This window comes from Hippocampus zosterae, chromosome 15 (assembly GCF_025434085.1).
Source record: "Hippocampus zosterae strain Florida chromosome 15, ASM2543408v3, whole genome shotgun sequence".
Classification (NCBI taxonomy): Eukaryota; Metazoa; Chordata; class Actinopteri; order Syngnathiformes; family Syngnathidae; genus Hippocampus; species Hippocampus zosterae.
Window position 1 is genome coordinate 4,349,346 of NC_067465.1, and position 26,412 is coordinate 4,375,757.

A 26,412-nucleotide genomic window follows, 5' to 3' on the forward strand; every position below is an offset into this window, starting at 1 on the left:
TAAAACCCCTTTCACACATGGAAGAAAATAATGCACAAAGCTGCAACTCTCATCCACTTTGTTTCCAAAAAGCCTCAAAAGGAAACAAAAGCTTTTTTCCTGCCTTTTTAACCTTACTTAACATCAGTCAGTTATGCTCTTGTCTCCTTGCCGGCTTTTTAACTTTCCAAGTGTCCTCCTTCCTATGATTGTCATCTTATACAGAAGAGGTACCTAGCTTTACCAAACGATGCATTTATACACATGCACTCACACACAGTGGTTTCCTGTGTTTTTTGTTTTTTTTTTAATAGAGGAAACCAGTCCTGTTCAAATGCTTGGGCTGGACCCATTCGAACTGAGACCCCTTTCGTATTTACTTTGAAACAATTCACATTCTCCTACGCTTTGTATGTTTTTTCCCTTTTTTTTTTTTTGGTCACACTGCATTATGTATGAGGTCTGCTAGTATTTTTTTGTTTGACCTGATGCTGTTTACTTGAATTTCATGTATAGAAATGACCTTGTTACTTGTGAGGTACAACTAAGTCACAATGAAGGTAACAGAACTGCTACTGCTACATGTGTTTTTTTCCCCTTGAATAACTACAGAGGTAATATATTTTTGTATTTGAAAAAATATATATATATAATCAAAGTCGTATATTAAATTGCTAACCAAAAAGAAAAAAACATGTCTATCATCTAACCCAGTAGACGGCTTGTAGTTGTGAAATGAAAGACAAAAGTTGAGTGGATGAATGCACGGGTTGATGATGGCGTTCATCAAGAGCACAATGAGAAGGGAAAAAAATACCCTGCATGTTTAAAAAAAAAAAAAAGTTTCACATGTTATATATCCATCTATGTACATATTTACATATATATTGTACCTATAAAGCCTCCAAATACTTTTTAGTCATTCTCCTATGACTTGTCCGACAACAAACTGTATCCATTGTTAAATAAAGCGTTTCTCCCGAAAAACATAATGACCTTTATTATTTTACTGTGAACAAACATGAAATGTTTGTGCAATGGCACTTATGTTTTATTGTGATGATTTTGATGAAAGAAATAAAACATTTTCTGATAAAAATGATTGAGTAGACAATGCATATTTGGACTGACTTGTCAATACTTGGCACTATGTTTCAAGTGTTGCTTATGTGGGACGTTGAATCAGAAAAAAAAAATGGTGAACCGTCAAAACATTTTTATTTCCTTGATGTGGACAAATGCATTTTAAGATATCATATCCATCATTAAATATCCCAAAAACATGATTGTCACAAGTCACACCAAATGGCACGTAACCATTTTAATTGAAACATTCTAAAATCAAATTTGAGGCACGTCCATGTATTGGAAATAAGTTGTAGAATTTGATTTTTTTTTGCATATCTCAATTTGCATTTTCGACCCCACGAGGACGGTGGAGTTGCACTCCATTTCTTGGACCTCGCTAAATTAGTCACTGCATGCCAACCAAATTTGGGCATGTTGCTTATTTTCTGACATCAACATGTTGTCACATCGGCGAGCACACAGCCGACCTCTGGAGAAGTTGGAAAAATTTTCCCCGAGTGTATCTGGAAGTCATGCGCTCCCCCGCTGTCACGCTGCATATCTCAGCCGACAGATGAGCAAGACACTGTGTCACTTTGACCAGGCCCACCAGCAGGGCTCCGCCAGTCAGCATCAGGCTAGGCCACAGAAGTGCGTACAGGGTCCTCCTCAGGGTGTACTTTCTGCTCAAGATGACATCCCCGGGGTGCCTGGCCAGGTCTGTGAGGCACGAGGAGGCGCTTCCCAGCTGAGAGTCCAAGTTGGTTTTCACCTTCAGGGCTTCACCTTCAAGTTCTGTTTGCTCCAATGTACACTTGGGCATGTAGAAACACTGCCGAGAAACATATTTGCTTACTAACGGTCAGAAGCGCTTTATGCAATCATCCGATAACATTCTGTGTTCGCCGTGATTTTTATTTCTGACGGCACTTGAAGCGGTTAGGAGCATTGTAGATATCGCGACGGTCAAAGCTCGTTCCCGACGTACCCCGTTTATGTTTTTTGAATCCTTTTTGCTTCCCAGAATGCATTGCACGGCACAATGAATTTAATTAATTCTTGTCCAGGGTCGGAGGTGGCCATTGGGAATTTCAGAAAAATATCAGAATTCTCCTGAATGGGTAGTGTATTTCCTTGCCGGTACTGAAACATCACGGCTGCCGGTAGTTGTCCTTCAACACATTGACGCTTGATTTATATGTTGCTCTAAGTTTTTCTTCAAACAGGCCACTAAGCATCTCTGCGGGCTGGCACGGCCCCCCTGCTGTGCTGGGTCTGGGTAATATTGAATTTTTTTCAACTGAATCTTGCATTAGTGCTTTCTTTTCGGCAGGGTATCCATTTTGGTTGAAGATTTGGAGAAAAAAAATATTTTAGGATTATTGGGTGCGGGCTTGGAAAAAAAGTTTGAGAAGCCATGTTGTATTGACATTATTCTTTTTGATAATATAAGATGTAGTACGGTTTCAAAGAGCCAAATGGCAGTGTCCCAAACGACTGCCTTACCTTGGGTGCAAGCATCACTGACTCCTCGTCAAAGTGCAGAAAGGCTTTTTGATTGGAGCGTGTGAGATTAACGGTGACCGCCAGGCACGGCACCCTGCTCACTCCTCTGCAGTCCACCCACTCATCCAAGATTTCAGTGTGCAGCAGCACACAGCTGTCCTCCTCCTCCCACTTGCTGCAGCACAAGGAGGCCACGAGAGGAGTCAGGCAAGCTTTTGTTAAATTGTTAATTATCGTCATTTTATGTTTGAGAATTATATTCTTTCGTGTTACTATTACCTAAATATATTCCGTGTAATAATTGCTTAAACACGTTTATGTTGATATCGTCTGATTGGCTGAAGGAAAGCAGGAAGTGTTTGAGTAGCCGGAGGGAGGTGTGTTCTCGAAAGTTACGTTCAAACGAAGTCCATCTCTCCTTTTTTGCCCATTCTTCACGTAGAGCCATCCATTCCAAAATTACGAACCCCCCAATTTACATAAGCAACAACGAAAACACAAACAGACATACAAAGATTGACACAGACACTCGCACGGAAACATGGAACACACCACTTCCGGTTTCTCTTACTTCAACAACCAATCAGAACCTATCGACATAAAAACACGTCGACGCAATTATTAAACAACAGAATATAATTGAGGTATGAAATAATATGATGAAAACATGAAATGCTAATGATTAATAATGTAACATAAGCTTAGACGGTGTTACTCAAGTACAAATTCGATGACGATTGCCAGCGCCGATACGGTTCAAGCGTACCCGTTCACATGCGGCTTGACCGTGGTGATTCCAACCACGAAGAACATGAGCACACAGAAGGCCATCATGCCGTAGCCCAGCAAGATGGCTCGCTCTTCCCCAATGCTTGCCACCAACTTCTGGCTCCGAACTCGCTGCTCCCCGGCACCTTCGACAATTCCGCCTCCGTCTTTTTCTTGGGATGTCACCCTGTAGAGGAGCTCCCTGTATCTCGCGCACACACGCATGAAAACATGCAGTATCGTAGGCGGCCAAAACGACGAGGAGGCCGTCGGGGGCCTTAATTCAGAATCAGCCAAAGCGGATTCACTTGCGGTTGTGGGGATTTGCGTGTGGGAGAATGTTGGAAGTGCTGCCCGTGAGAGTATTTCGATTGTGTTTCACTGGTGTGTGAGGGGACATTTCATTTGGTGCGAGAGCTAAATTTGTGTGTTACAGTAGTAGGTGAGAGCATTTCAGTAGTGAGTGAGAGCATATCTGTAGTGTGCGTGACATTCTTTCAATGGTGTGTGAGAGGACATTTCGGTCATGTTTGTTAGCCCATTTTACTTGTGTGTGAGAGCATTCAGTGGTGTTCGTCCTGTGTTGAGTTTTTTAATTGTAGATGGCTGTTTCAATAATGCATGTGTTTCAGTAGTGTATGAGTGTTTCACTTGCGTATGTGTGAGAACAGAAGCCTCAATTTGTATGTTGAGAGCCAAAGTATTGTAGTTAACGAAAGCTAGCAAACGAACTAAAACGACAATTGGGGGGGGGGGGGGGAGTGTCGTTAGTCAAATAAAATAAAAAAAAATGAGAGGACTTTCAGAAAGACGAAAACAAGCCAGTTGCAGTTGCCTTCATTCAGTGTGTTTGCTCAGCAATCCGTCCGTAGCTCTGGGCAACTGCTGATATATTTGGTTTCAAAGAGCAAATTATGTCAAGGGAGAAGTTATTAAAAATATATATTTTACCATGCTACCGTTTGTAAATGCCCTCTGTGGTACCGCGAGACCAACTTGTACCGTCTTTTCATGTATATGTCCATTTACGAGAGCTCCATTTTGTCGGGCGCAAAGCGTCACGTAAATAATCTTACTCTGTTTACCTTTCTACAAATGAGTTTTAGACGTTGCGGAGCTGTGGGAACAGATCAAAATGAAATGTTTCAATTCACAAGACTCACTTTGAAGGGACAGTCTTATAAATACTTAATGTGGCACTTTGGATGAGGGATGAGTGACAAAAATCAAAGTAGCAAAAGCTCTCACCAGTCAAGCTATGAGAAGACATTTTCCGTAATGGGGTAAACCGTGATTACGTGTCATCGTAGCCCTTAAAATATGATACGCGGCCACGCTTGTCGAAGGTTGCAACCCACCGGCGATAATACGCGCCTGCTCAAAATTTAAGGTTTTAATCTCTCACATCTTTTTCAACGAGTCATAAGCGTTTGTATTTGCCCTTTAACTTGCATTTTGTTACATTTATTTAAAAATTACATTTTCCCCCTCAACGTTCTACAAAACGCATTCCATAACGACCAGATCATTTTGCTTGAATCAAGCAATCAAAATATTGCAAGTCATCACCCCCCCTCGAGTTTTTGAAAGCCTAGTTTTTTTGCAACGTGGCGCTGCATCAATAATAAAACAAAAAAAAAACTGCACTGCTGAATCCAGAATGGACGCTCCAACCAAACTTCCCGCTCAGAATCGTAATGAGAAGCCGAGTGAAACTTGAGCAGTGTTTCTAATGATCTCCAAAGAGTCTGCTGCCCGGCCAGGTCGATGGTCCTCCTACCGTGCGTGCCGCCTGCGAGCACCCTGCAGGTTGATGTTAATTGGGATGCCGAATGATCTCCGGGGAGAAGCCGTGTTCAAAAACATCGTAAGTCGGTCAGCGCCGGGCCCCAGATTTCCACCCTAACAAGCTGCTCTGTCTATCTGAAAGTCAAATATCTCCGTGTCAACAGCCCAGCGCGGCTTATCTTCGGCGGGGCTCCGGAGCCCGCGGTGACAAAACCGGAATGGACGAGAGCCGGCCGCTGAGGGAGCAACCCGCTTGTTTACCCGGGCTCAAAGGTGAGAAGGAAAAACACCCTCGTGTCTGTTCCTATAGAAACAAGCGCAGGTAAGCCAGGTAGGACGTCTAATGGCCTCTCAGTGGGCCTGGGAAGCCGTGACAAATGTCAGCGCTTGTTTGAATCCCACAAAAACGGCATCTCAGTCTGTTGGAGCTACAGTATGTGACGTGTGCCTCAATTCAACTTCAATATGATATGAGTGTCATTTCGAAAATTGCCAGTGGATAAAATACAACAGGGCGGCCCGGTAGTCCAGTGGTTAGCACGTCGGCTTCACAGTGCACAGGTACCGGGTTCGATTCCAGCTCCGGCCTCCCTGTGTGGAGTTTGCATGTTCTCCCCGGGCCTGCGTGGGTTTTCTCCGGGTGCTCCGGTTTCCTCCCACATTCCAAAAACATGCGTGGCAGGCTGATTGAACACTCTAAATTGTCCCTAGGTGTGAGTGTGAGCGTGGATGGTTGTTCGTCTCTGTGTGCCCTGCGATTGGCTGGCAACCGATTCAGGGTGTCCCTTGCCGACTGCCCGAAGACAGCTGGGATAGGCTCCAGCACCCCCCCGCGACCCTAGTGAGGATCAAGCGGCTCGGAAGATGAATGAATGAATGAATGAATGAATAAAATACAACACACAAAACATCCACCACACCAAGACTAAAATAACCAAGAGAAAAGAATGCTTGATAATAGTTTTAATAAAACCAAATAAGTCCGGAGTAGCCACTAAAATGCGATTTTCTCTTGTCCTTGCGTTTGACTTTTCTTTTTCAAGTTATCTTCTCAGATTTCTTCCCTTTAGTTTTGTGACTGTTGACCCGAGTTGATTTCACCGCAGCCTCCTGCTGTTTTAGGCCCAGCGTGTTGCATTTAATCTAGACCAGGGGGAGGAAAAAAAATTGTCATGGTAGCAAGATGGAGGGGGAAAAACGGGCGGTAAAAAAAAAACACATGACCGTCCATATAAATATCCTCCAGTAATTGTGCCTTTCTACCTTGAAATGTTTACGTTATTCAGGCGACGATGATGCTGTGGAAAAGGGGTCTTCTCACCCGCAGCTCAGTCACATCCCGACGACCTCTCCGGTGTTGCCCACTTACGCCGACTGCCTATTTTGCCTGGAAACAGCGCTAGACAGACGCCAGTGGCAATTGGATTTGGGAGATTTATTTCCTCCCCATGTTCCACAGACAGCAGACGGCAATAAAACCTTGGGAAAGAAGCGGTTAATAAAGCTGCAGCGTGCGGGTGGCGGGATGCATGATGAGCAGAGAATGTCGGATACAAACTTAATCTTTTTGTTTGGTGATCGACTGGCATCCAGTCCAGGGCGTTGTCTCGCCTTCGACATCTGCCAGATGCATGAAAAGACGCTTTCTCAATGAGGCCGCTTTGATCCTGTAGAGGAAATCGAGACTTGGTTGGCACTGATTCTCAATGAAAAGAAGATGGCGAAGTGACGGTGTTCGGTCCCAGTGGCCCTTGTACTTCCCACCCTGTCGACTCGGGGGGGCCCCCTGGCTCGTTATCTTAAGCCAAGAGTCCACCGTTTTTGTGCTTTCCACCATCTTTGTTATGAATTCATATTTTGTCGTATGAATTGTTTTTGCTCCACGTGCAACATTTTGCATACCGCGATGGTTTTTGTTTTGAAGTGCTCTAGAAATACCGTTGAGTTGAGAGTCCGAGTTGGCCGCAACCCCGAATCAAATAAAACAACTCGATGGACGACTTAGATGACCGTAAGTCTGCCGATGGTCGGTGGATGAAGTAACAATGGTTAGATCATAAAAGGTAACTACATGAAAGAGAGATGACAAAGCAGGTGGTGCTCCTGACCGGCGGCCTGCAGTAAGTTATATGGCGTAATTATTTTAAGGGCCAACTCCTGTCCTCTCTGCCAGCGTTTCTTTTTCGTGAAGCAACCAAGTGCCTCGGGGCGCACTAAAACATTGAGACAGATGGATTGAGTAAGAGTGGCCGTTTGAACTGCGCCCGAGAGAAGGAGCTAGCGGCATCCGCGGCCAAGGATTATTCAACTCTCTCTTTGCTAGCTGCTACGACACACAGCTAAAAGGGTTCGACTCTGAATCGTATCAAAGTGGTCGAAAAGCTGCAGCCACCGTTCACATTTGTCTTATCCGTTTTTGCTGTCATGTATCGTCGCGTACAAACGTCAACACAACACCACGCCAAAAGAACGTTCGAGCGCAAATTCATGACTCTGCTTTTGATGAAAATGCTAGCACGTCGTAACCGGCGGATTCAAGCTGCACTCACATCAACCCGCCAGCCAGACAAAAAGCCTTTAGTACTTCTGATACCAACAAAATGATGACGGTTCCATCATCGTCCCAAACCCGACCTTCGTGTCTGACTGCTCCCTTCTGTACTGAAGCGTTACAGCGATCCAACGTTGCACAGCTAGCGCGCAGCGTTGGACGTGGAAGAGTTTTACAGCATTTCTTCTCAAGACAATTCAAGCATTAATGACGGTTAAAAGATTTGCTCTCAAGCTGTTTTCCACTTTAAATCGGTTACTATTGTGTAAAAATAACAAACAGCGTGGCGACAGACCAAACGCTAAAGGTATCAGTTTGTGGAAAAAAAAAAGAAAAGAAATTGACATTTGGACATCTGAGGTTAATGACTAACAGTCAAGGTAAAATAAATACTTTTCCCCTCCAATTTTTTTTTTGGGGGGTGGGGGGGGGGGATTTTTCAACGCTCTCTTCAGATTAGTCGACAACTCGGCAAATCGGCGCGTATTGGAAGAGCTGCGTTGAACTCGGAGGCATTCTCGGGATGCCCCTGACCTGACATGTCAATGTAAGCTTATGTTATATTATTCATTATTATCATTTTATTTTTGATCATCATATTATTTCATATTACCTGTATTATTTCATGTTAAGATACCTAAATTATATTCTGTTGTTTAATCGTTGCTGAGACATGTTTTTATGTTGCTAGGTTCTGATTGGCTGTTGAAGTAAGAGAAGCAGGAAGTGATTTTAGTTGGGAGCAGAGTTGTGTTCTCGAACGTTCTCTGGTGCAGACGTCTTTTTCCCCCCTTTTAATAAAACCGCATTTAAAGGATTCCATCTCTCCTTTTGCCGTTGGTAAAGTAGAGCTATCCACTAAAAACAACGAACCCCTAAACTTACATTAACAACAAACAAAAAAGTTGGCTTCCTTAGCTGCGTGCTATCATTTCCAAACCAGAGTTTAACCCAACAATCAACAGAAACAATATCTGAAATTACATACGGATCAGATACCTCGCTGGCAACTTTGATTTTTTTTTCCCCAGGGAGTTGGTGTGTTTGGCGAAACTCGAGACAGCTCCATTAAAAATGTATAAAGCTTCAGTGTACTTGACTTCACCCGGTAACGCGAGGCATTTCCTCCATCGTCGTGCTCACGGCGTGACGCCACACTTCATCCCCCCCGATGTGACTCAAAGAGAATTTCGTCTTGAACATAAATGCCGAATGGTAAAGCGACCGCATTGCTGTTATTTCAGAGCGTACAGATTTCCTGTGCTACGGCCGACTTTTCATTCAAGACCCTCGCGGGGTTTCAACACGTGATCTCTTATTTTCATCATGCTCCAAAAGGACTTTTTCAAATGGTGGAACAAATTCCCTTTGTGGTCCCGCTAAGGCGACGTAATTGGAAATGCGGTGTGTCTTATTATCCGATTTTTACCACTGCGCCGCGTCCCCGCGGCACATGTGCAGAGGTCGTTGTGTAAAAAAAGTCGCAGTATGGACAATCTCCGGAAGAGGAATCACACTTTTATTACCATTGGACTAATATTTACGCTCAGCGGCATCGAGTATGGTAAGTACATCCTCATGTTTAAAAAAAAAAAAAACAGTGATGGGTTGTAATGGAGTACAAATACTTTGTTACTGGACAAATGGAAATTTTTCACTCTGACTTTTCTGGCAATTGAAACAACGCAGTAGAGTCAGGATTTGTACTTTTACCATTTTTTTTACCCAAGTATCTAAACTTCTACTTACTTATTTGTTGTTGAGACTAAGCATACGTCTGCTAGGAACAAAGCATTCCGAATGTTGACTTCAGCCTCCCCATTATTGAGGACTTTTCATCAGATTTTGCCGAGCTTCAGTATTTCAGAAGTTGTTGTGGTCATTCATTGATCCCCTTCTGCTGTTTTCAGCTGTCATTTTGCCGACAATATGGCGATATCTGCAGATCCTAGAGGCGCCGCCATATTTCTTGGGTCTGGGTCTGTCTGCTTTCAGTCTGAGCGGCCTTCTCACCGGACCGCTATTTGGCTGCTGGTCAGACCGCAGCAGAACGACCAAGCCCATTATTCTTTTCTCCAATCTTTTTGAGATTGCTGGTGAGTCGCAAATCCACATGGAACATCGTCACATGACGTTTTGCTGACTCCTCGTCTCGGTTCAGAGGGCATCCCAGAGTCTATTCTCACGACAACACAAAGCGGATTGGTTGCAAACCGTACTATGTTTGAATTTGGGATCTATCTCTCCGACAAAGTGCATCTTAAAGACCCTGTAAATTTAATTCAAAGATATGTTTGGGAATACTTAATTACGTTTGAAGGCGATTGGTGTAAAACGTCCAAAGACTGAGAACTATGTCGTGCTCATGTGTGCAGGTCTCGGAGGGAGACCTCGAAAAACAAGGCAAGGTCCTAATGGTTTGTTTTTCTGACTTTCCCAGGTAACTTCATGTATTTTATCGGCTATTCAAAGTGGCTGTTAGTCGCCAGTCGCCTTGTGACAGGTTTGACACGCACACAAACACGCGGGTGCCTAAATGCAGCAGCTGCCGATCGAGACTTAGGTCAGTGTAATAGCTGGTTTACCTCTCAGGTGTCGGTGCAGGAGCGGGATCCTCCATCTTCGGTTTCCTGACTCGGTGCACCCGGCCGGAGGAACGAGCCGGCATCTTTGCAGCCGTCATGGCCTGTCGACAAGCCGGCCTGCTTGTGGGTGAGTTGCCTCCGATCCCGGACGCTTTCCCCCGACATTTGGTACCTGGACATTCAGTTGCTGACATGCGTGTGCTACATGCACATTCCTGACATGACAAAAAGATGCACCGGTCAATAAAATACTTCATAATCATGATGAAGATGATTAAAAGTATGAATTTGCTCGGTTTGTTTTGTTCTGACCAAACCTAGCTTAGCTCCGGCTGTTTTCAACATTTTAAATTGGTGAATAGGTTGGGAAAATAATCGAACATTCGTATCAACCCCCCCCCCCCCCCCCCAATAAACGAGATGAAATTTGCCACATTTGAAGTGAGAATGACGATAAATTGAGATACCTGAGCCGGATTTGATTGACATGACGACACATCGAGGCTGACATTTGATTGGACAAAAAAAAAACAACAACAAAAATACTGAATACATGCATACACATATTGGAAAAGTGGTGCGGCCAAGAGAAACACTACCAAATAAAAATAATAAAAATTTGAGGGGAAAAAAATGAATCCAATTTTGTGGGGCCAAGGGTCAGTGCTTCTGATAGTTTTAACAAACCATATGGCACACACACACACACACAGGCTGGCATTCGTTGCCGTCTCTTCACCGCCCGTTGCTTCTGAGGAAATATCAGATAGAGGGGGGGAAAAAAAATTAGATCTCTCCAAGGTGGAGCTGTTGTGTTATTCCGTCTCATCTTGAAAGAACTTCCTCCCGTCTCTCCAGGGCCGGCGTTCAACCTGTTTCTGCGGCTGTGTAACTTCAAACTTGGACCGTTTGTTGTCAACAAGTTTACATCTCCTGGGGTAACAGCATCCTAATCAATAAACTAAGGCCCCCCCCTCCCAAAAAAAAAAAACCTCATCAACACAGTGGCAATGTGCAGAAATTGAGCGCTGCTTCTTAGTCTTTTTTTTTTTTTTTTTTTTTTTACTCCCTCAGAGTAAGAATCTAACTTGCTGATCAGACTTTCAACAGCCTGCATCGATCGACACTTCATTTGGTACTCCTGCATAATTTAGAAGAGGAAAAACAATCGTTTTATTCCCTACAGTTTTACAATTTTTTCATTCCCCCCCACCCCTGTTTTGCATATACATGAGCATGATGCTCAAGTAATTGGGTGTTTGGTGCATTGCTCAAGGGCACCTCAGCAGAGTTCCCCCATAAGCGCTCCAGATTTCCATAATTCACTCTCCAGCTGACATTTTCTTCCGAGGACCCCTAAGTCTGGCCCAAATCATGTTTTCTTTATTATTTTCTCAACTGATATTTTGAATTCATGCGAGACAATACCGTTTGAAAAAAAAAAATAGTCTTCAACGAAACCAAAGTTGAGCACGAACGTGTTAAAAACACACAATACTTGAAACCGGTCTTGCGTTGCAGGGGTGTCAAACTTATTTGCCCGATGGTGAAATGTTGATTCAGATCATTTTCTTCATCCCTGTGAGTTAGATGCTCGTCTTCTTTTTTGAAAATTTAAGATGCATGCGAGAGCACCAGTAACTTAACTGTGTCAATGATTATGCTATAAAAACATGAAGAATGGCATTTGTTACACCGGGGAACACAATTTTAGGCCTGACGGCTGTTTTTTGAAATACATTTTTTGGGTGCCGAATCAAAAATTGATCTTCGATCCCCATTTTCTGAAAAAAAAAGAAATGAAATGAATGTGGCTAGAGGAAGATAAAACACTAAAATGCAATAGTGCCAAGCTTTGAAATCTCCATCCATTTTGTAATCCGCTCATCCTCACGAGGGTCACAGGCGCACTTGGAGCACGCCCATCCCAGCTGTCTTCGGGCAATAGGCGAGGGACACCCTGAACCGGTCGCCAGCCAATCGCAGGGCACGCACATGACAAACAACTATTCGCACTCACCATCACACTTGGGGACAATTTAAAGTGTTCCATTAACCTGCCATGCATGTTTTTGGAATGTGGGAGGAAGCCGGAGTACCCGGAGAAAAGCCACGGGGAGATAATGCACACGGCTCTCGCCGCACTGTCTACTACAAGTTGCCCTGTAGTTGTCGAAGAGTCCAATCATAATAAGATGGCCAATTTTACAAAAGCTAATCAGTGGATTTTTTTTTCATATCTGGTCAGCTGTGCAGAACAAAATTTGACAGCCACCAGTGTAAATATATCCGCATTTTTTTTTCTTCTCCTCTTCGTCCACCCAGATCTTCATGTGCTTGTTGTGGTTGCTGCTGCAGTTCGTGGTGCTGGCAATGTACTGGGACTTACCGGCCGCGGACTCCACACAGGGCGCCGTACTGATGATGGACCTGAAACGGGAGGAAGACGAAGAGGATGAAGATGAGCCGCTGATGGGCCCGGACGGTGTGCAGGTGCATGCTTACCAAGCTGTCAACTCCAGTCAATTGGAGATCTCCCCCTCATCTGAAATGCAACCTCTCCACGAGGCCTCATCGCCTGGAACCGAAGCGTTCGATAACCCCAGCATCAGTGCAGGTAAGCCAGCATCTTTTTGAGGAATTTCTTCCAGGCCATACGAGACTTTGCGATCATTCCCATTGGTTTTAGAAATATGTCCTTCACAGACATCAATTTCTGTTCCGCGTGTGTGACTTCAGCTTTTGTGCCCATGTCTCACGATGCAATAATCATTGCAGCTTTGTTCTGTTCAACATGTCGATTTTTTTCCCCTTATATTCCTGCGAAAATACCAAAATAAAGTCTCGCCCACCCCATGGCTATTACACAGTGTTGGAAATTAGTTATCCAAAAAAAAAAAAAACCTCAGGGAAAGCCTACTAGAACAGCTGAACTTTATTCAGGGCCAATCAGAGGTACTTTAACAGGTAGTGGTTTTGTGCCGATTCCCTTTTTAACGTGAGTTTGAACGTGACGCGGTTAATTTACTGTTGGCTTCTATATATATTTTTTTAGGAAACTAACAGACGACTTCATTAGCGCCTAAAATATGATTCGTAGACAATACACATGCCGCAGCCTACCTTTGTTTGTCTATCTACTCGGGCGACATTGGGACCAGCGGAACAATGAACTTGACTCCCCACCTGCTGCCGAATACAATCGAAGAATAGCTTTTCGGCTCATCTAAACAAAGCCGGACGTCACACTGAATAAGTCCCGTTGTGAGAGATTTAAGACAAGATAATTATGATTTGTCTATATAGCTAGCTAGCAATTTATCTATTTATTTATTTCAGTAATTGGGTGGGGGTGTATTTATTCATTTACATTTTTTTGTTTGTCATGGGTGACCGGGTTGGGGGTGTGGGGAGGGGGGGGGGGGGAAGCGCCCTCCAGGATTAGTGTCAGTTTACACGTAACCAGCCACTCAACGCTGCCATTGATTACCTATATTGCATCGTGCTGTGCGGACGTGCGTATTGTACAGCGTCCGAGCATGTGTCAAACCCTGACATTGATTCTTTCATTCTGTGAAAATGTGCCAAAGAAAGGGCTCGATGGAAAGCGCGCTATTGACCGAGCACGCTGCGGTGACTCGACACAGAGAAAGAATCGGTCGTGTGCTCGACGGTCTTCTCATTGATTTTTCCCGCGTAGTGAAAAGTTCTGAGCGGCCCGGACTATTCCGCAACCAAACAAGGGAAAATGCGCATTCCGGGCAGCAAGCCGGCTCTTAAATATCGATCTTATTTCTTAATATAGTCATAGATTCAACACTGCGTTGTTGTTTTGTTTTGAGAGGGGCTTGATCTTCGGCGCAGTCCACGACTATAGACAATAAGAAGAACAATTTTCATGAGCCTTTATCTCATTATAGAAACAAACGTTCTCAGTTGCTCTCTCGCTCGTCCCTCCAGACATTCGGTTGAACTTCTGATGGACAACCCCGCGCCCCCCACCCCTCCAATATTACTGCAGTTATTAAATCACGGGCGGCCCGGTGGTCCAGTGGTTAGCACGTCGGCTTCACAGTGCAGAGGTACCGGGTTCGATTCCAGCTCCGGCCTCCCTGTGTGGAGTTTGCATGTTCTACCCGGGCCTGCGTGGGTTTTCTCCGGGTGCTCCGGTTTCCTCCCACATTCCAAGAACATGCGCGGCAGGCTGATTGAACACTCTAAATTGTCCCTAGGTGTGAGTGTGAGCGTGAATGGTTGTTCGTCTCTGTGTGCCCTGCGATTGGCTGGCAACCGGTTCAGGGTGTCCCCCGCCTACTGCCCGGAGTCAGCTGGGATAGGCTCCAGCACCCCCCGCGACCCTAGTGAGGATCAAGCGGTTAGGAAGATGAATGAATGAATGAATATTGAATCACTTCCAGTGGTTGTAAAACTCTTCTTTGTTTGTGTCTGCCTGACTGTATTATACTGCCCCCTGGAGGCCAAGTTGCACACGCCAGAAGGAGCCGCAATGAATTCATCATAATACACATACTGTTCATTCTGTTTTTTATTAGAGTCAATGTCCAGTACAATATTATAAAGCCCTCTTTTAATTATTGAAACATATTACCCAACCCTTAAAAAAACAAAACAAAACATTTGCATGGGTGGAACGGATTAATGACGTTCCCATTCGTTTAAAGAGTGAAAGCTGATTTGACCTACAAGCATACTCACAGAATAAATTCAACTTGTATCTCAAGGCAGTTGTTGACACTTCTCATGTGTCGGAATCATCATTTATTAGGCGTGCAGGTGGAGCCGACTGAATGCCTTGTGCCGAGTGTCCATTTTCTCCTTTTTGTTGGCAAAGCGACTCAGATGTAAATCTACATTTACTGTACATCGAAAGCATGTGTGTATTCCAGGGCTATAATCCCGAGCGTTTCCCTTCGGCCATCTGGCCAAGCCACATCCAAATTTAGCGGTGATAGTAGCTCCGTTTTCACTCCATTCTCAACAATTCCTTCGGGAGAAGATTGGATGAACATTTGGACTGGATTAGAAGACACTTTGTCCTTGTCTTGATTGCATTTTTGGACACAAGAAAAACAAGCAAGCCATTTATCTCCCACGAAAAGCACCGCCAGTCCAAGATGCACGCGGCCTGACTGACAATTTTTTTTCTTCTTCTTCTTCTCTTGGAGCTTCTCTTTCTCGGCATAAATTGCCAGTTTAAGCTTTCAATTTAATGGTAGCACTTGAGCTGATTTTGTGATATTTTTTTCACCCGTCTCTTTTGTTGCTCAGTGCAGCTGTCTCTCATTTTTTTTTTTGTCGGTCACTCCTCAGAGTTCCTGAGGGAGGAGGTGATTGTTCTTCTCACGGCTCAGTTCATCACTCTCTTCAATCAGACTGCGCTGGAGGTGAGAACTGCCACACAGCCTGCACCCATCAGCCGGATTTCCCCAAAGTCTACATTTCATGCTGTTTTCATCCCGCCCCGAAAAATGGATCCACTTGAGTAATAGAACGGATCAGTTATTCTGAGAATTCACCGGATGTGAAGCGCATTTACAATATCAGAAGAAAGAATATGAATGCGGGCGGCCCGGTAGTCCAGTGGTTAGCACGTCAGCTTCACAGTGCAGAGGGACCGGGTTCGATTCCAGCTCCGGCCTCCCTGTGTGGAGTTTGCATGTTCTCCCCGGGCCTGCGTGGGTTTTCTCCGGGTGCTCCGGTTTCCTCCCACATTCCAAAAATATGCGTGGCAGGCTGATTGAACACTCTCAATTGTCCCTAGGTGTGAGTGTGAGTGCGAATGGTTGTTCGTCTCTGTGTGCCCTGCGATTGGCTGGCAACCGATTCAGGGTGTCCCCCGCTTACTGCCCGAAGACAGCTGGGATAGGCTCCAGCACCCCCCGCGACCCTAGTGAGGATCAAGCGGTTCGGAAAATGGATGGATGGATGAATATGAATGCACTGTATCTTATCCACAGGCAGCAATTGTACTCACAGAAAAAAAAAAGTTGCTGTCGCCAACCCCAAATCTCAATTAATCAATCAAAAGCATGCACACGTCAATTGGCGCAGCCCTCCCTCTCACGGATCCGCCTATCTGCGCATTGTTCAAACCCGCCTTGGCGTAGAGCGAGAGTGGGCAACCCCCGGTCCTTGAAGGCCACTTTCCTGCATGTTTTCGGCGTTGCCTTCCCACAACGCACCTGATTGAAATGATCAAACCGTCAGCAAGCTCATCGGGAGCCCGATAAGGATCCTGATCAGGTGTGTTGGAGGAGCGAAACGGAAGTAGCCTCAGAGGACTGGAATTGCCCACCACAGAAGAGAGATGTCACGCAAGATTTACAACGGGCACAAAAATGGAGCCCAAAGTGGCAAAGTGCTTTGACAGAGTGGTCAGACATTATCGGTGGGGATTGCCATCTGTTGAATATGAAAACATGCAATGGTCTTCGTGATGCTTGTGAAAAATTGCTCTAATGAGGGCGTCCTTCACTTTACCCCGACTGAAGTATTCGAGTGACCTTGTAATTATGCATTTTAGACCATGGTGACTCCTCTGACGCAGCGTTACTTCGGCTTTGGCGAGTTGGGCAACAGTGTGATGTACAGCCTGTGTGGCTTGGAAGTCATCCTGGGCTTCCTCTTTGTTCGCTGGCTGAGCGAGAAGGTGGCTGAGCGTGCAGTGTTGGCTGCCGGCCTGGTCATCTGTTGCGCCGCCTGTATCTGGTGCCTCGTCTTCCTCTGCAACCTCCGAGGTACCGACCAGGCCAAGCAACAGATATTCCCCAACTAGATTGTGGTCCCCCCGCCCCCACAATATTTTCAAAACTGTTGCGCGTTTTTTTTCATGCTTTTTTTTTATAGTATCGAGTGAGACAAGGAACTAAGCCCCGCGAAAAGCAAGAGTCTGAAAATGATTGACTCCACGCTCAGAAACAAAAAGTCTGGCGCCGTACTGTAATTGCCTTTAGATGCCACAAGAGGGCAGTAAATACTCTGGCTTTGGACTGAGCGCAAAAAGAACAAACAATACGTTTTCCAGCTAATTATTGACTCCACGATCAGAATCAAAAAGTCTGACGCCGTACTGTAATTGCCTTTAGATGCCACAAGAGGGCAGCAAAGACTCTGGTTTTGGCCTGAGCGCAAAAAGAACAAAGAATACATTTTCCAGCTAATAAAGGAGCATAGGCTTCCGCCAAGGCGAACCCGGTGACCCTTGTGAGGATAAAGCGGATCACAAAATGGATGAATGAAGGTTTCGGCCAAAATCCGCTAATAGGCGATTAAAAATACTGTGTCACTTTTTTTTTTTTTACTTTAACCTCACAAGATTACCAAATTATCAAGGATAAATATGACTTTATTTATGACCACTTTCTACCCCAACAAATGATGTCTTCGGACTTATAATAGATTACACCTGTAACATTCCATCTTTCCCCCTTGAAAATAGGCAACTTGAAAATTTTTATGACATTTAGAGGTACACGTGGCAGTTGTGTTTAACTGGCGTCGGAAAACGTTCTGCACCCAAAAACTCGAGACGTCCTGCTTTGCAGTGAATGTACTCTGTCAATGATCTCACTCGGCATTTGTAAGGCCATCTGGAGCCCGTGGAGCCAAACCGGATCGTGTGTCTTCACGTCAGTGCGCGTCTGCCTCGGCGTGTCACGTTTATCACTGTGATGACAAACGACAGGTGCCGGGGCGGGAAATTGCCTGAGTACATATAAAGGGATTACGGTAATCTTATTAGACCCCAATGCTATTTGTTAAAGCGTAGCGTACATTTGTACGCTATTTGTTAGAGCTGAAACAGCAAAACAAAGAAACCAATCTCAATGTTGACGTACCTGCAAACATGATTTTTTTTTTTCCTCGGACCATTTAGAAGCATGACTGATTGATCGAATTGCATTTGGAAAATGAGATTACAGGCTTTCACTTGAGAGAGAGGACCATCCAACATTTTTTTTTTTTTTTGAGTGGGCACAGAATTCACACAAGCATGTGCGTGATGCAGGAGCGGCCCAGAACAAAAATGAGAGCTTGGCACAGGTTTCATTTTCAGATAGAGCTCTCTGTGCTCCTGCCAAAACATTTGTGGACACGGGAAGGGCTGGAGCAGTGAATAAAAGATCACAGTCTACCAGCGAGTAAATAACTTGAGATTGAACACTAAGATTGTATTGCATAGTTCAGACAAAAGTCGCCCCCCCCTCCCTGCCAAATGACGTAATAAATGAGACCAAGATAAAACATTTCAAACCTGTTTTGAGCCATTAATGTAATCGATAACCAATGTGATGCAATTGAACCCCAAACAAATGTTAGCTGTTCTTGTCGGTTTTTGCGCTAAGTCCGTATTTCATTGAGCGGCAAATGCGAACGTAGCGTATTTCGTCAGGGTTTGTCAAAGCTTGCAAACATGTTTGCAAACAGTTTTTCTTGCAGTTTCCTTGTTTCCTAAGTAGCAAAGGTTTGGGAAAACAGCTGCTAGCTTTTGTTATAAGTCCACCTCTGCATGATATGAATCTTAACGAACATTAGAGAAAATAAAAAATACATGTTGTTCAATTTACAATACAGATTGGGTTTATTGACATTGTTTTATAGTCTGTAGTAAAAAAAAATGTCAGCTGCTGACACCTACTGTAGTGGATGTGTAATTACACTTTACTCCAACATTAAAAAAAAACACACTAGCCTGGTCTTGTTTTTCATCATGATTTATTCCTCCATCAAATAATCTGGATTTGCTGGTGTGCATGACTGGTGCTCACCAAAATACAAATGCTTCGCTTGTAGGTAGCTACGAGTGGAAGCTGTCAGCCTTCATTATTGGCGTGTTCCTGCAGCTGTTGGGGCTCCCGTTGGTGGCCGTGTCTCAGGTGTCGCTCTTCTCCAAAGTGACAGCGGAGAGAACACAAGGTGACCTTGGCCACACATTTATTTGTTTTTTTAGTATGCACAGGAGAAGACTATATACTTTGTAGTTAAGAGAAAAGAAATTGTATATATACTGTAGCGATTAGTTAGAAGGACCATTCCCTGCTCCATACATTGGGATTTTTATATCGTGAACTATTGAGTCAACTCGGCAGTCAAATGAAAATGAAAATAATAATGATAATAATCCTAACTGTGTTCTTCAACGTAAAGGATTCAGCCAAGGTATCAGACGATCGGTCGGGGGCCTCGCCACCATCATGGGTCCTTTATGGGCTGGAGGATTGACCAATCATTTATACATCATGATCGCTATGATGTTGGCTCTCCTCTTGATGGTCACCGTAAGTATCACTTTTGTCATGTTTTACACCCAACACGGCATTATTCATAAATTCACGTCTTTCTGTGGAAACTATTCTCACAACTTAGTTTTTTTTTTTGTGCTCTTTCTGAAAATGTGCTAGAAAAGATGCCGCCAAAACCCGGGCTAATTGAAAAGTAGCACTTGTGGTGCAAAATTGTTAGCTTCATTGACTTGACGTTTCAAACTGTCATTTTATCTCTTCACACCCTGAGAGTGCGGGAACACAAATAAAAAAAAAAAACGACAAAGCACTGCTTTGGGATACACTTGGATGTAAAGGCCTTAACTCAGCATGTATTAGATCGGTTTGACTTGCTGTTGCATTCTCATACGTTTCAGGTGATGACGGTGTTGTCGTACGGCCGTCTGACTCAGCCCAGAGCGGTGCAGTGTGCGCAGAGCTCCGATACTGGAGGATAGACACAAAGAGCGAGAGATGCCCCCACGCATAGGAAAGGCCCTTCATCTCCGAGAGGATCAATACGGGCGGACTGCGGAGGAAAAGCTGAGACTTAAAAAAAAAAAAAAAAGCAGACTGGCATCAGTGGTGGGGAGTAACTTTGTTACTGGACTCGAGTGGATTTTTCAAGGCTCTCTACTTGAGTATATATATAGTTTATTTTTTTCTGGTGACTTTTGACTTGTTCTCCTTGCTTTTCTGAGGCATTTTATGTTATCTCATCTGAAAAAAAAGCAAAACTGAAAAAAAACGCATATAGGTAAAGGTTTTTCTGTTATTTTGCTCTTCACAATAAATCATAGTGTGCAGGGTATTTTTCCGATAGTGCCAAGTTTTAAAACAGGCAAAGCTGACACGGGGGGGCGCTGTTGCTCTCATGTAGAAGATGCATGGGGGGAGTGGCATAATTGAGGAAGAAAGTGATTCTTCTCCCAACTAAACTATTTATACCCCCATGTGTTGATGGAAAGATAAGAGAAGAGGTTTTTCCATGTGACCCGACTTCTCATTCCTTGTCTCCAGTCTTATTCTTTCTGAAAAAAAAAACAAAACAACCGACTTGAAATGAAACAGTTGACACGCTGAGTGTAAAAGTGGAGCTGTCAACATCTTATCAGCTTCGTGACAGTGAGCTGACAGGAGCGCATGTTCAAAAATAGTGAGGCATTGCAGATTGCTTAATATTTATTGGAGAAAAAAATGATTTTTTTTTTTAATGGCTCAATCAAAAGACAAAGCCTTGACGACACCACAAAGAGCATCTCTGAAAATATAACCGCCACGCGGCCCAAATCATACTTGTCAGTTGTTAATATTTCTTCTTTCGCATTGAAGGAGAAGGCGCATTTACAGCTTCATTTTCCTTATTTGTAATTCAGCACTTGTCAAGTTGTTAGCCGTGCACAGTCAGCCACTTGCAGGTTGGATTGTCCCTCAGGATGAGCCGCGTGCTCCACATCTGCATCTGACGGGAGATGGCTGGAAGCAACATGAAGGCAGTCGATTCCTTTTGTAGGGCTGATCACGGGCTTGGACAATCTCTCAGTGTTTTGCATAATTTACAGATAAGGCCCCAGTAACCTTTCCATTTTTCAACAAACGGCGTCCCTTGTTTGGCTTTCTGAAGCCTTTTCACCTGAAATGGAAAATCTAATCTCTGGGGCTCAAGGACGTAGTATTCATAAGCACTTTCATGCAATGATCAGCATATTCAGCCTCTTGACATTTAAGGGAGATAAGAAAGTGTACAGAATCAGGTCAAAACTGATTTTACACTCTCTCAGCTCGCTGACTTTCAGCAGGGTTCCTGCCTGCTGCCGATTCGTAACGGCAATCTAAATGGCCCCGGCCAAAAGAGTTCCTCAAAAACAGCTTTGGCCCATCTTGAAAGACTCATATTAAGTAATAACACACAACTTAGTTTGTAAGGTGTAGGCAGGGATTACATTTAGTCAAGTCTTTAGATTTGATATGCATGTGTAAATGGTTTTAAAACTTCCTTTCTTTATAAATCTTGTTTAATCATAAAGTGCGTGACTATATTTTTCAATACCAAGTACTTGTTCAAGTTTGTACAATCAATGGGATCAGTTGCAATGCATACATGTGAATGATAACAGTCAATTGCACATTTGTTGAAGGAAATGTAAGGTGCTTCATGAAATGTTTTGTAAAAGATACGTTCATTAAATTTCTAAATGTTCTTGTGCTTCTTTATACCAAAACAAAGGAAAGACATGTTGTTTTGGTTGTTTATAGCAAAGTATGGTATCATTTTAATGGTCCGGCCCACTTGATATCTACCGAGGCCGTATGTGGCCCACCATGTGAAATGAGTTTGACACCAGTGATGTATAGTAAGGCTTTTAGCCTAAAAAAAACCCGACCATGTATATATAATAAGGCGTTTTTAGCTGAAAAAAACGACCATGTGTAGTAAGGCGTTTTTAGACTAAAAAAAACGACCATTGAAGAGTAAGGTGTTTTTAGCCGAAAAAGCACGACCACGTGTAGTAAGGTGTTTTTAGCCGGAAAAAAACGACCATGTATAGGAAGGTGTTTTTAGCTGAAAAAAACGACCTCGTATAGTAAGGCGTTTTTAGACTAAAAAAAACGACCATGAAGAGTAAGGCGTTTTTAGCCCAAAAAAAACAACCACGTGTAGTAAGGCGTTTTTAGCTGAAAAAAACGACCATGTGTAGTAAGGCGTTTTTAGCTGAAAAAAACGACCATGTATAGTAAGGCTTTTTAGCCGAAAAAAACAACCATGTATAGTAAGGTGTTTTTAGCCGAAAAAAAACGACCATGTATAGTAAGGTGTTTTTAGCTGAAAAAAACGACCTCGTATAGTAAGGCGTTTTTAGACTAAAAAAAACGACCATGAAGAGTAAGGCGTTTTTAGCCCAAAAAAAACAACCACGTGTAGTAAGGCGTTTTTAGCTGAAAAAAACGACCATGTGTAGTAAGGCGTTTTTAGCTGAAAAAAACGACCATGTATAGTAAGGCTTTTTAGCCGAAAAAAACAACCATGTATAGTAAGGTGTTTTTAGCCGAAAAAAAAACGACCATGTATAGTAAGGTGTCTTTAGCCGAAAAAAAGACCATGTAAAGTAAGGCGTTTTTAGCCCCAAAAAAACGACCATGTATAGTAAGACGTTTGTAGCCGAAATAAAACGACCATGTATAGTAAGGCGTTTTTAGACGAAAAAAAACGGCCATGTATAGTAAGGCGTTTTTAGCCCCCCAAAAAAACGGCCATGTATAGTAAGGCGTTTTTAGCCCCCCCAAAAAACGACCATGTATAGTAAGGTGTTTTTAGCTGAAAAAAACGACCTCGTATAGTAAGGCGTTTTTAGACTAAAAAAAACGACCATGAAGAGTAAGGCGTTTTTAGCCCAAAAAAAACAACCACGTGTAGTAAGGCGTTTTTAGCTGAAAAAAACGACCATGTGTAGTAAGGCGTTTTTAGCTGAAAAAAACGACCATGTATAGTAAGGCTTTTTAGCCGAAAAAAACAACCATGTATAGTAAGGTGTTCTTAGCCGAAAAAAAAAACGACCATGTATAGTAAGGTGTTTTTAGCTGAAAAAAACGACCTCGTATAGTAAGGCGTTTTTAGACTAAAAAAAACGACCATGAAGAGTAAGGCGTTTTTAGCCCAAAAAAACAACCACGTGTAGTAAGGCGTTTTTAGCTGAAAAAAACGACCATGTGTAGTAAGGCGTTTTTAGCTGAAAAAAACGACCATGTATAGTAAGGCTTTTTAGCCGAAAAAAACAACCATGTATAGTAAGGTGTTTTTAGCCGAAAAAAAAACGACCATGTATAGTAAGGTGTTTTTAGCCGAAAAAAAGACCATGTAAAGTAAGGCGTTTTTAGCCCCAAAAAAACGACCATGTATAGTAAGACGTTTGTAGCCGAAATAAAACGACCATGTATAGTAAGGCGTTTTTAGACGAAAAAAAACGGCCATGTATAGTAAGGCGTTTTTAGCCCCCCAAAAAAACGGCCATGTATAGTAAGGCGTTTTTAGCCCCCCAAAAAAACGACCATGTATAGTAAGGTGTTTTTAGCTGAAAAAAACGACCTCGTATAGTAAGGCGTTTTTAGACTAAAAAAAACGACCATGAAGAGTAAGGCGTTTTTAGCCCAAAAAAAACAACCACGTGTAGTAAGGCGTTTTTAGCTGAAAAAAACGACCATGTGTAGTAAGGCGTTTTTAGCTGAAAAAAACGACCATGTATAGTAAGGCTTTTTAGCCGAAAAAAACAACCATGTATAGTAAGGTGTTTTTAGCCGAAAAAAAACGACCATGTATAGTAAGGTGTTTTTAGCTGAAAAAAACGACCTCGTATAGTAAGGCGTTTTTAGACTAAAAAAAACGACCATGAAGAGTAAGGCGTTTTTAGCCCAAAAAAACAACCACGTGTAGTAAGGCGTTTTTAGCTGAAAAAAACGACCATGTGTAGTAAGGCGTTTTTAGCTGAAAAAAACGACCATGTATAGTAAGGCTTTTTAGCCGAAAAAAACAACCATGTATAGTAAGGTGTTTTTAGCCGAAAAAAAAACGACCATGTATAGTAAGGTGTTTTTAGCCGAAAAAAAGACCATGTAAAGTAAGGCGTTTTTAGCCCCAAAAAAACGACCATGTATAGTAAGACGTTTGTAGCCGAAATAAAACGACCATGTATAGTAAGGCGTTTTTAGACGAAAAAAAACGGCCATGTATAGTAAGGCGTTTTTAGCCCCCCAAAAAAACGACCATGTATAGTAAGGAATTTTTAGCCGAAAAAAACGACCATGCATAGTAAGGAATTTTTAGCCGAAAAAAACGACCATGTATAGTAAGGCATTTTTAGCCCAAAAAACGATCATGTATAGTAAGACGTTTGTAGCGGAAAAAAACGACCATGTATAGTAAGGCGTTTTTAGCCCAAAAAAACGACCACGTATAGTAAGGTGTTTTTAGCTGAAAAAAACGACCGTGTATAGTAAGCCGTTTTTAGCCGAAAAAAAACTACCACGTATAGTAAGGCGTGTTTAGCCGGAAAAAAAACAACCTTACTATTCATGGTCGTTTTTTTCGTCTAAAAACGCCTTACTATACATGGTCGTTTTTTTCGGCTAAAATCGTCTGCATCTTTCTTTGACGTCGCCGTAAAATGAGAAGGCGGAGGAGCGTCGCCTTATTTCCCCCCCCAACATTTTTATCTCCTACCGCTTTGCTACTCTGGCGATTTCACTGTTAAAAAAGATGAGCCCTGACATGTGGGAATTATTGACTTCCGTAAACACTGCGCAACTTGACGTATTTGACGTGACTCACGCCTGCGGTACGCTGACATTTAAATGCTGTATTTCATTTGGGTAATGTGAACCAGTACATAAAAGGATCGGATTTGACAAAAATCCAAATTGGGCATCACATCCTACATTGTGAACGTAGCCTAAGGCATTATACAGCGGCAACCTGTTTTAATCGATGAGTGAGATGTTTGTTGCCCTGGAATTTGGGCGTGTTATCTTACGTGTACTGTATGTAAAACCCAAAATATCCAATTATTTTATAGAACTGATATAGATCATAAACAGTGGTCAACCCTGACAGTTTTCCAACCAGACGGAGGCAGAAAAATCTCTCGACATGTCCCACACCACAATGATAATCGCTAGCGACATCCGCTAACTGGGTCTCTGCTGAATTTGTTCAAAAGGGGGGAGGGGGGATCAAACTCCACATCGTCCCTTGTATCATCATGTGTATAGCCAACTTCAGTTAGCAGGACGACACCATTCATTCATTCATTCATCTTGCGAGCCGCTTGATCCTCACTAGGGTCGCGGGGGGTGCTGGAGCCTATCCCAGCTGTCTTCGGGCAGTAGGCGGGGGACACCCTGAATCGGTTGCCAGCCAATCGCAGGGCACACAGAAACGAACAACCATTCGCACTCACACTCACACCGAGGCACAATTTAGAGTGTTCAATCAGCCTGCCACACATGTTTTTGGAATGTGGGAGGAAACCGGAGCACCCGGAGAAAACCCACGCAGGCCCGGGGAGAACATGCAAACTCCACACAGGGAGGCCGGAGCCGGAATCGAACCCGGTACCTCTGCACTGTGAAGCCGACGTGCTAACCACTGGACTACCGTACCGTAACGGAGGATTTCCACTGTGTTACTTTTCCACCACCGCTGATATGGACGAACAGTACAACCCTACATATTCTGGTTAGCTGCAACAACTAGCCCACACAGGCCATTAAGACACCCGCACAATCCTCCCAAAGGATGTAAATAGACAAGTCAGAGGCCAGGGGGGGTGCTTTTATGTTAAATGCCCCAAAGGTACGCACAAAAGCACACCGTATGAAAATTTAAACATGCTGTGCACGGAGAGGCCATTTGATGCAGTGGCTAACTCTTCTCTCTGTGACTCATATGTTTGTTGCCATGGCGATTGGGTGTTGTAGGTTATAAGTAAGAGCTACAGATCCAATGAGATTATGAAACGGAGAAGCGGTTGTAGGACACATTCAGGTGTAGTGGAAATATTTGCACGTCGTACCGGCGGCTGACTTGAAATCGACGGCATCGAGTGGCCCGCGCCCAAGAATAATAAATCGGCTCCGAGCGTTTATTTCAGTCTGCAAATAGCTTCAGCCATTATGCAGTGTTAAGTCGTTTTTTTTCAGGAGGTCGCCGTTGCTGTACAATGAACTGAACCGGGCAGTAATTACATTTACTCGTCTCAGGCTTTCCTCATGCCAAGTCTGCCTCACTCCACACCTGAGTGGTTGATCTTGACTAAATATCCGCTTCTCATATCAGAAAGATAATAACCCGCGGCTGTTGTCATTACGGCGGCCCGGTAGCCCAGTGGTT

General features: G+C 43.5%; 2 protein-coding genes across 4 annotated transcripts; one reads left to right on the plus strand and one right to left on the minus strand.

Moving 5' to 3' along the window:
• Nucleotides 1-1,180: 1,180 nt before the first annotated feature.
• On the minus strand, nt 1,181-5,247 carry kcnmb3 (potassium calcium-activated channel subfamily M regulatory beta subunit 3). 2 transcript variants are annotated; one of them, XM_052046012.1, is made up of 4 exons: nt 5,102-5,247; nt 3,320-3,523; nt 2,554-2,728; nt 1,181-1,879 (listed from the first exon to the last, which is right to left on the minus strand). In XM_052046012.1, exons 1-4 carry the CDS (start codon nt 5,185-5,187, stop codon nt 1,511-1,513), a joined length of 834 nt encoding a protein of 277 aa, XP_051901972.1. In that variant the 5' UTR covers nt 5,188-5,247; the 3' UTR covers nt 1,181-1,510. The 2 variants fall into 2 exon arrangements, with proteins under 2 accessions (XP_051901972.1, XP_051901973.1); XM_052046013.1 differs by having other exon boundaries at nt 3,320-3,508; nt 5,102-5,216.
• Nucleotides 5,248-5,297: 50 nt separating this feature from the next.
• Nucleotides 5,298-21,497, plus strand: mfsd8l2 (major facilitator superfamily domain containing 8-like 2). 2 transcript variants are annotated; one of them, XM_052046010.1, is made up of 12 exons: nt 5,298-5,382; nt 8,905-9,224; nt 9,571-9,756; nt 10,101-10,163; nt 10,253-10,372; nt 11,104-11,183; nt 12,571-12,862; nt 15,577-15,650; nt 16,790-17,003; nt 19,060-19,182; nt 19,414-19,544; nt 19,907-21,497. In XM_052046010.1, the coding sequence occupies exons 2-12, from the start codon at nt 9,149-9,151 to the stop codon at nt 19,985-19,987; spliced, it is 1,440 nt and encodes a 479-aa protein (XP_051901970.1). In that variant the 5' UTR covers nt 5,298-5,382; nt 8,905-9,148; the 3' UTR covers nt 19,988-21,497. The 2 variants fall into 2 exon arrangements, with proteins under 2 accessions (XP_051901970.1, XP_051901971.1); XM_052046011.1 differs by lacking the exon at nt 5,298-5,382 and having other exon boundaries at nt 8,107-9,224; nt 12,604-12,862.
• The last annotated feature ends 4,915 nt before the right edge of the window (nt 21,498-26,412 follow it).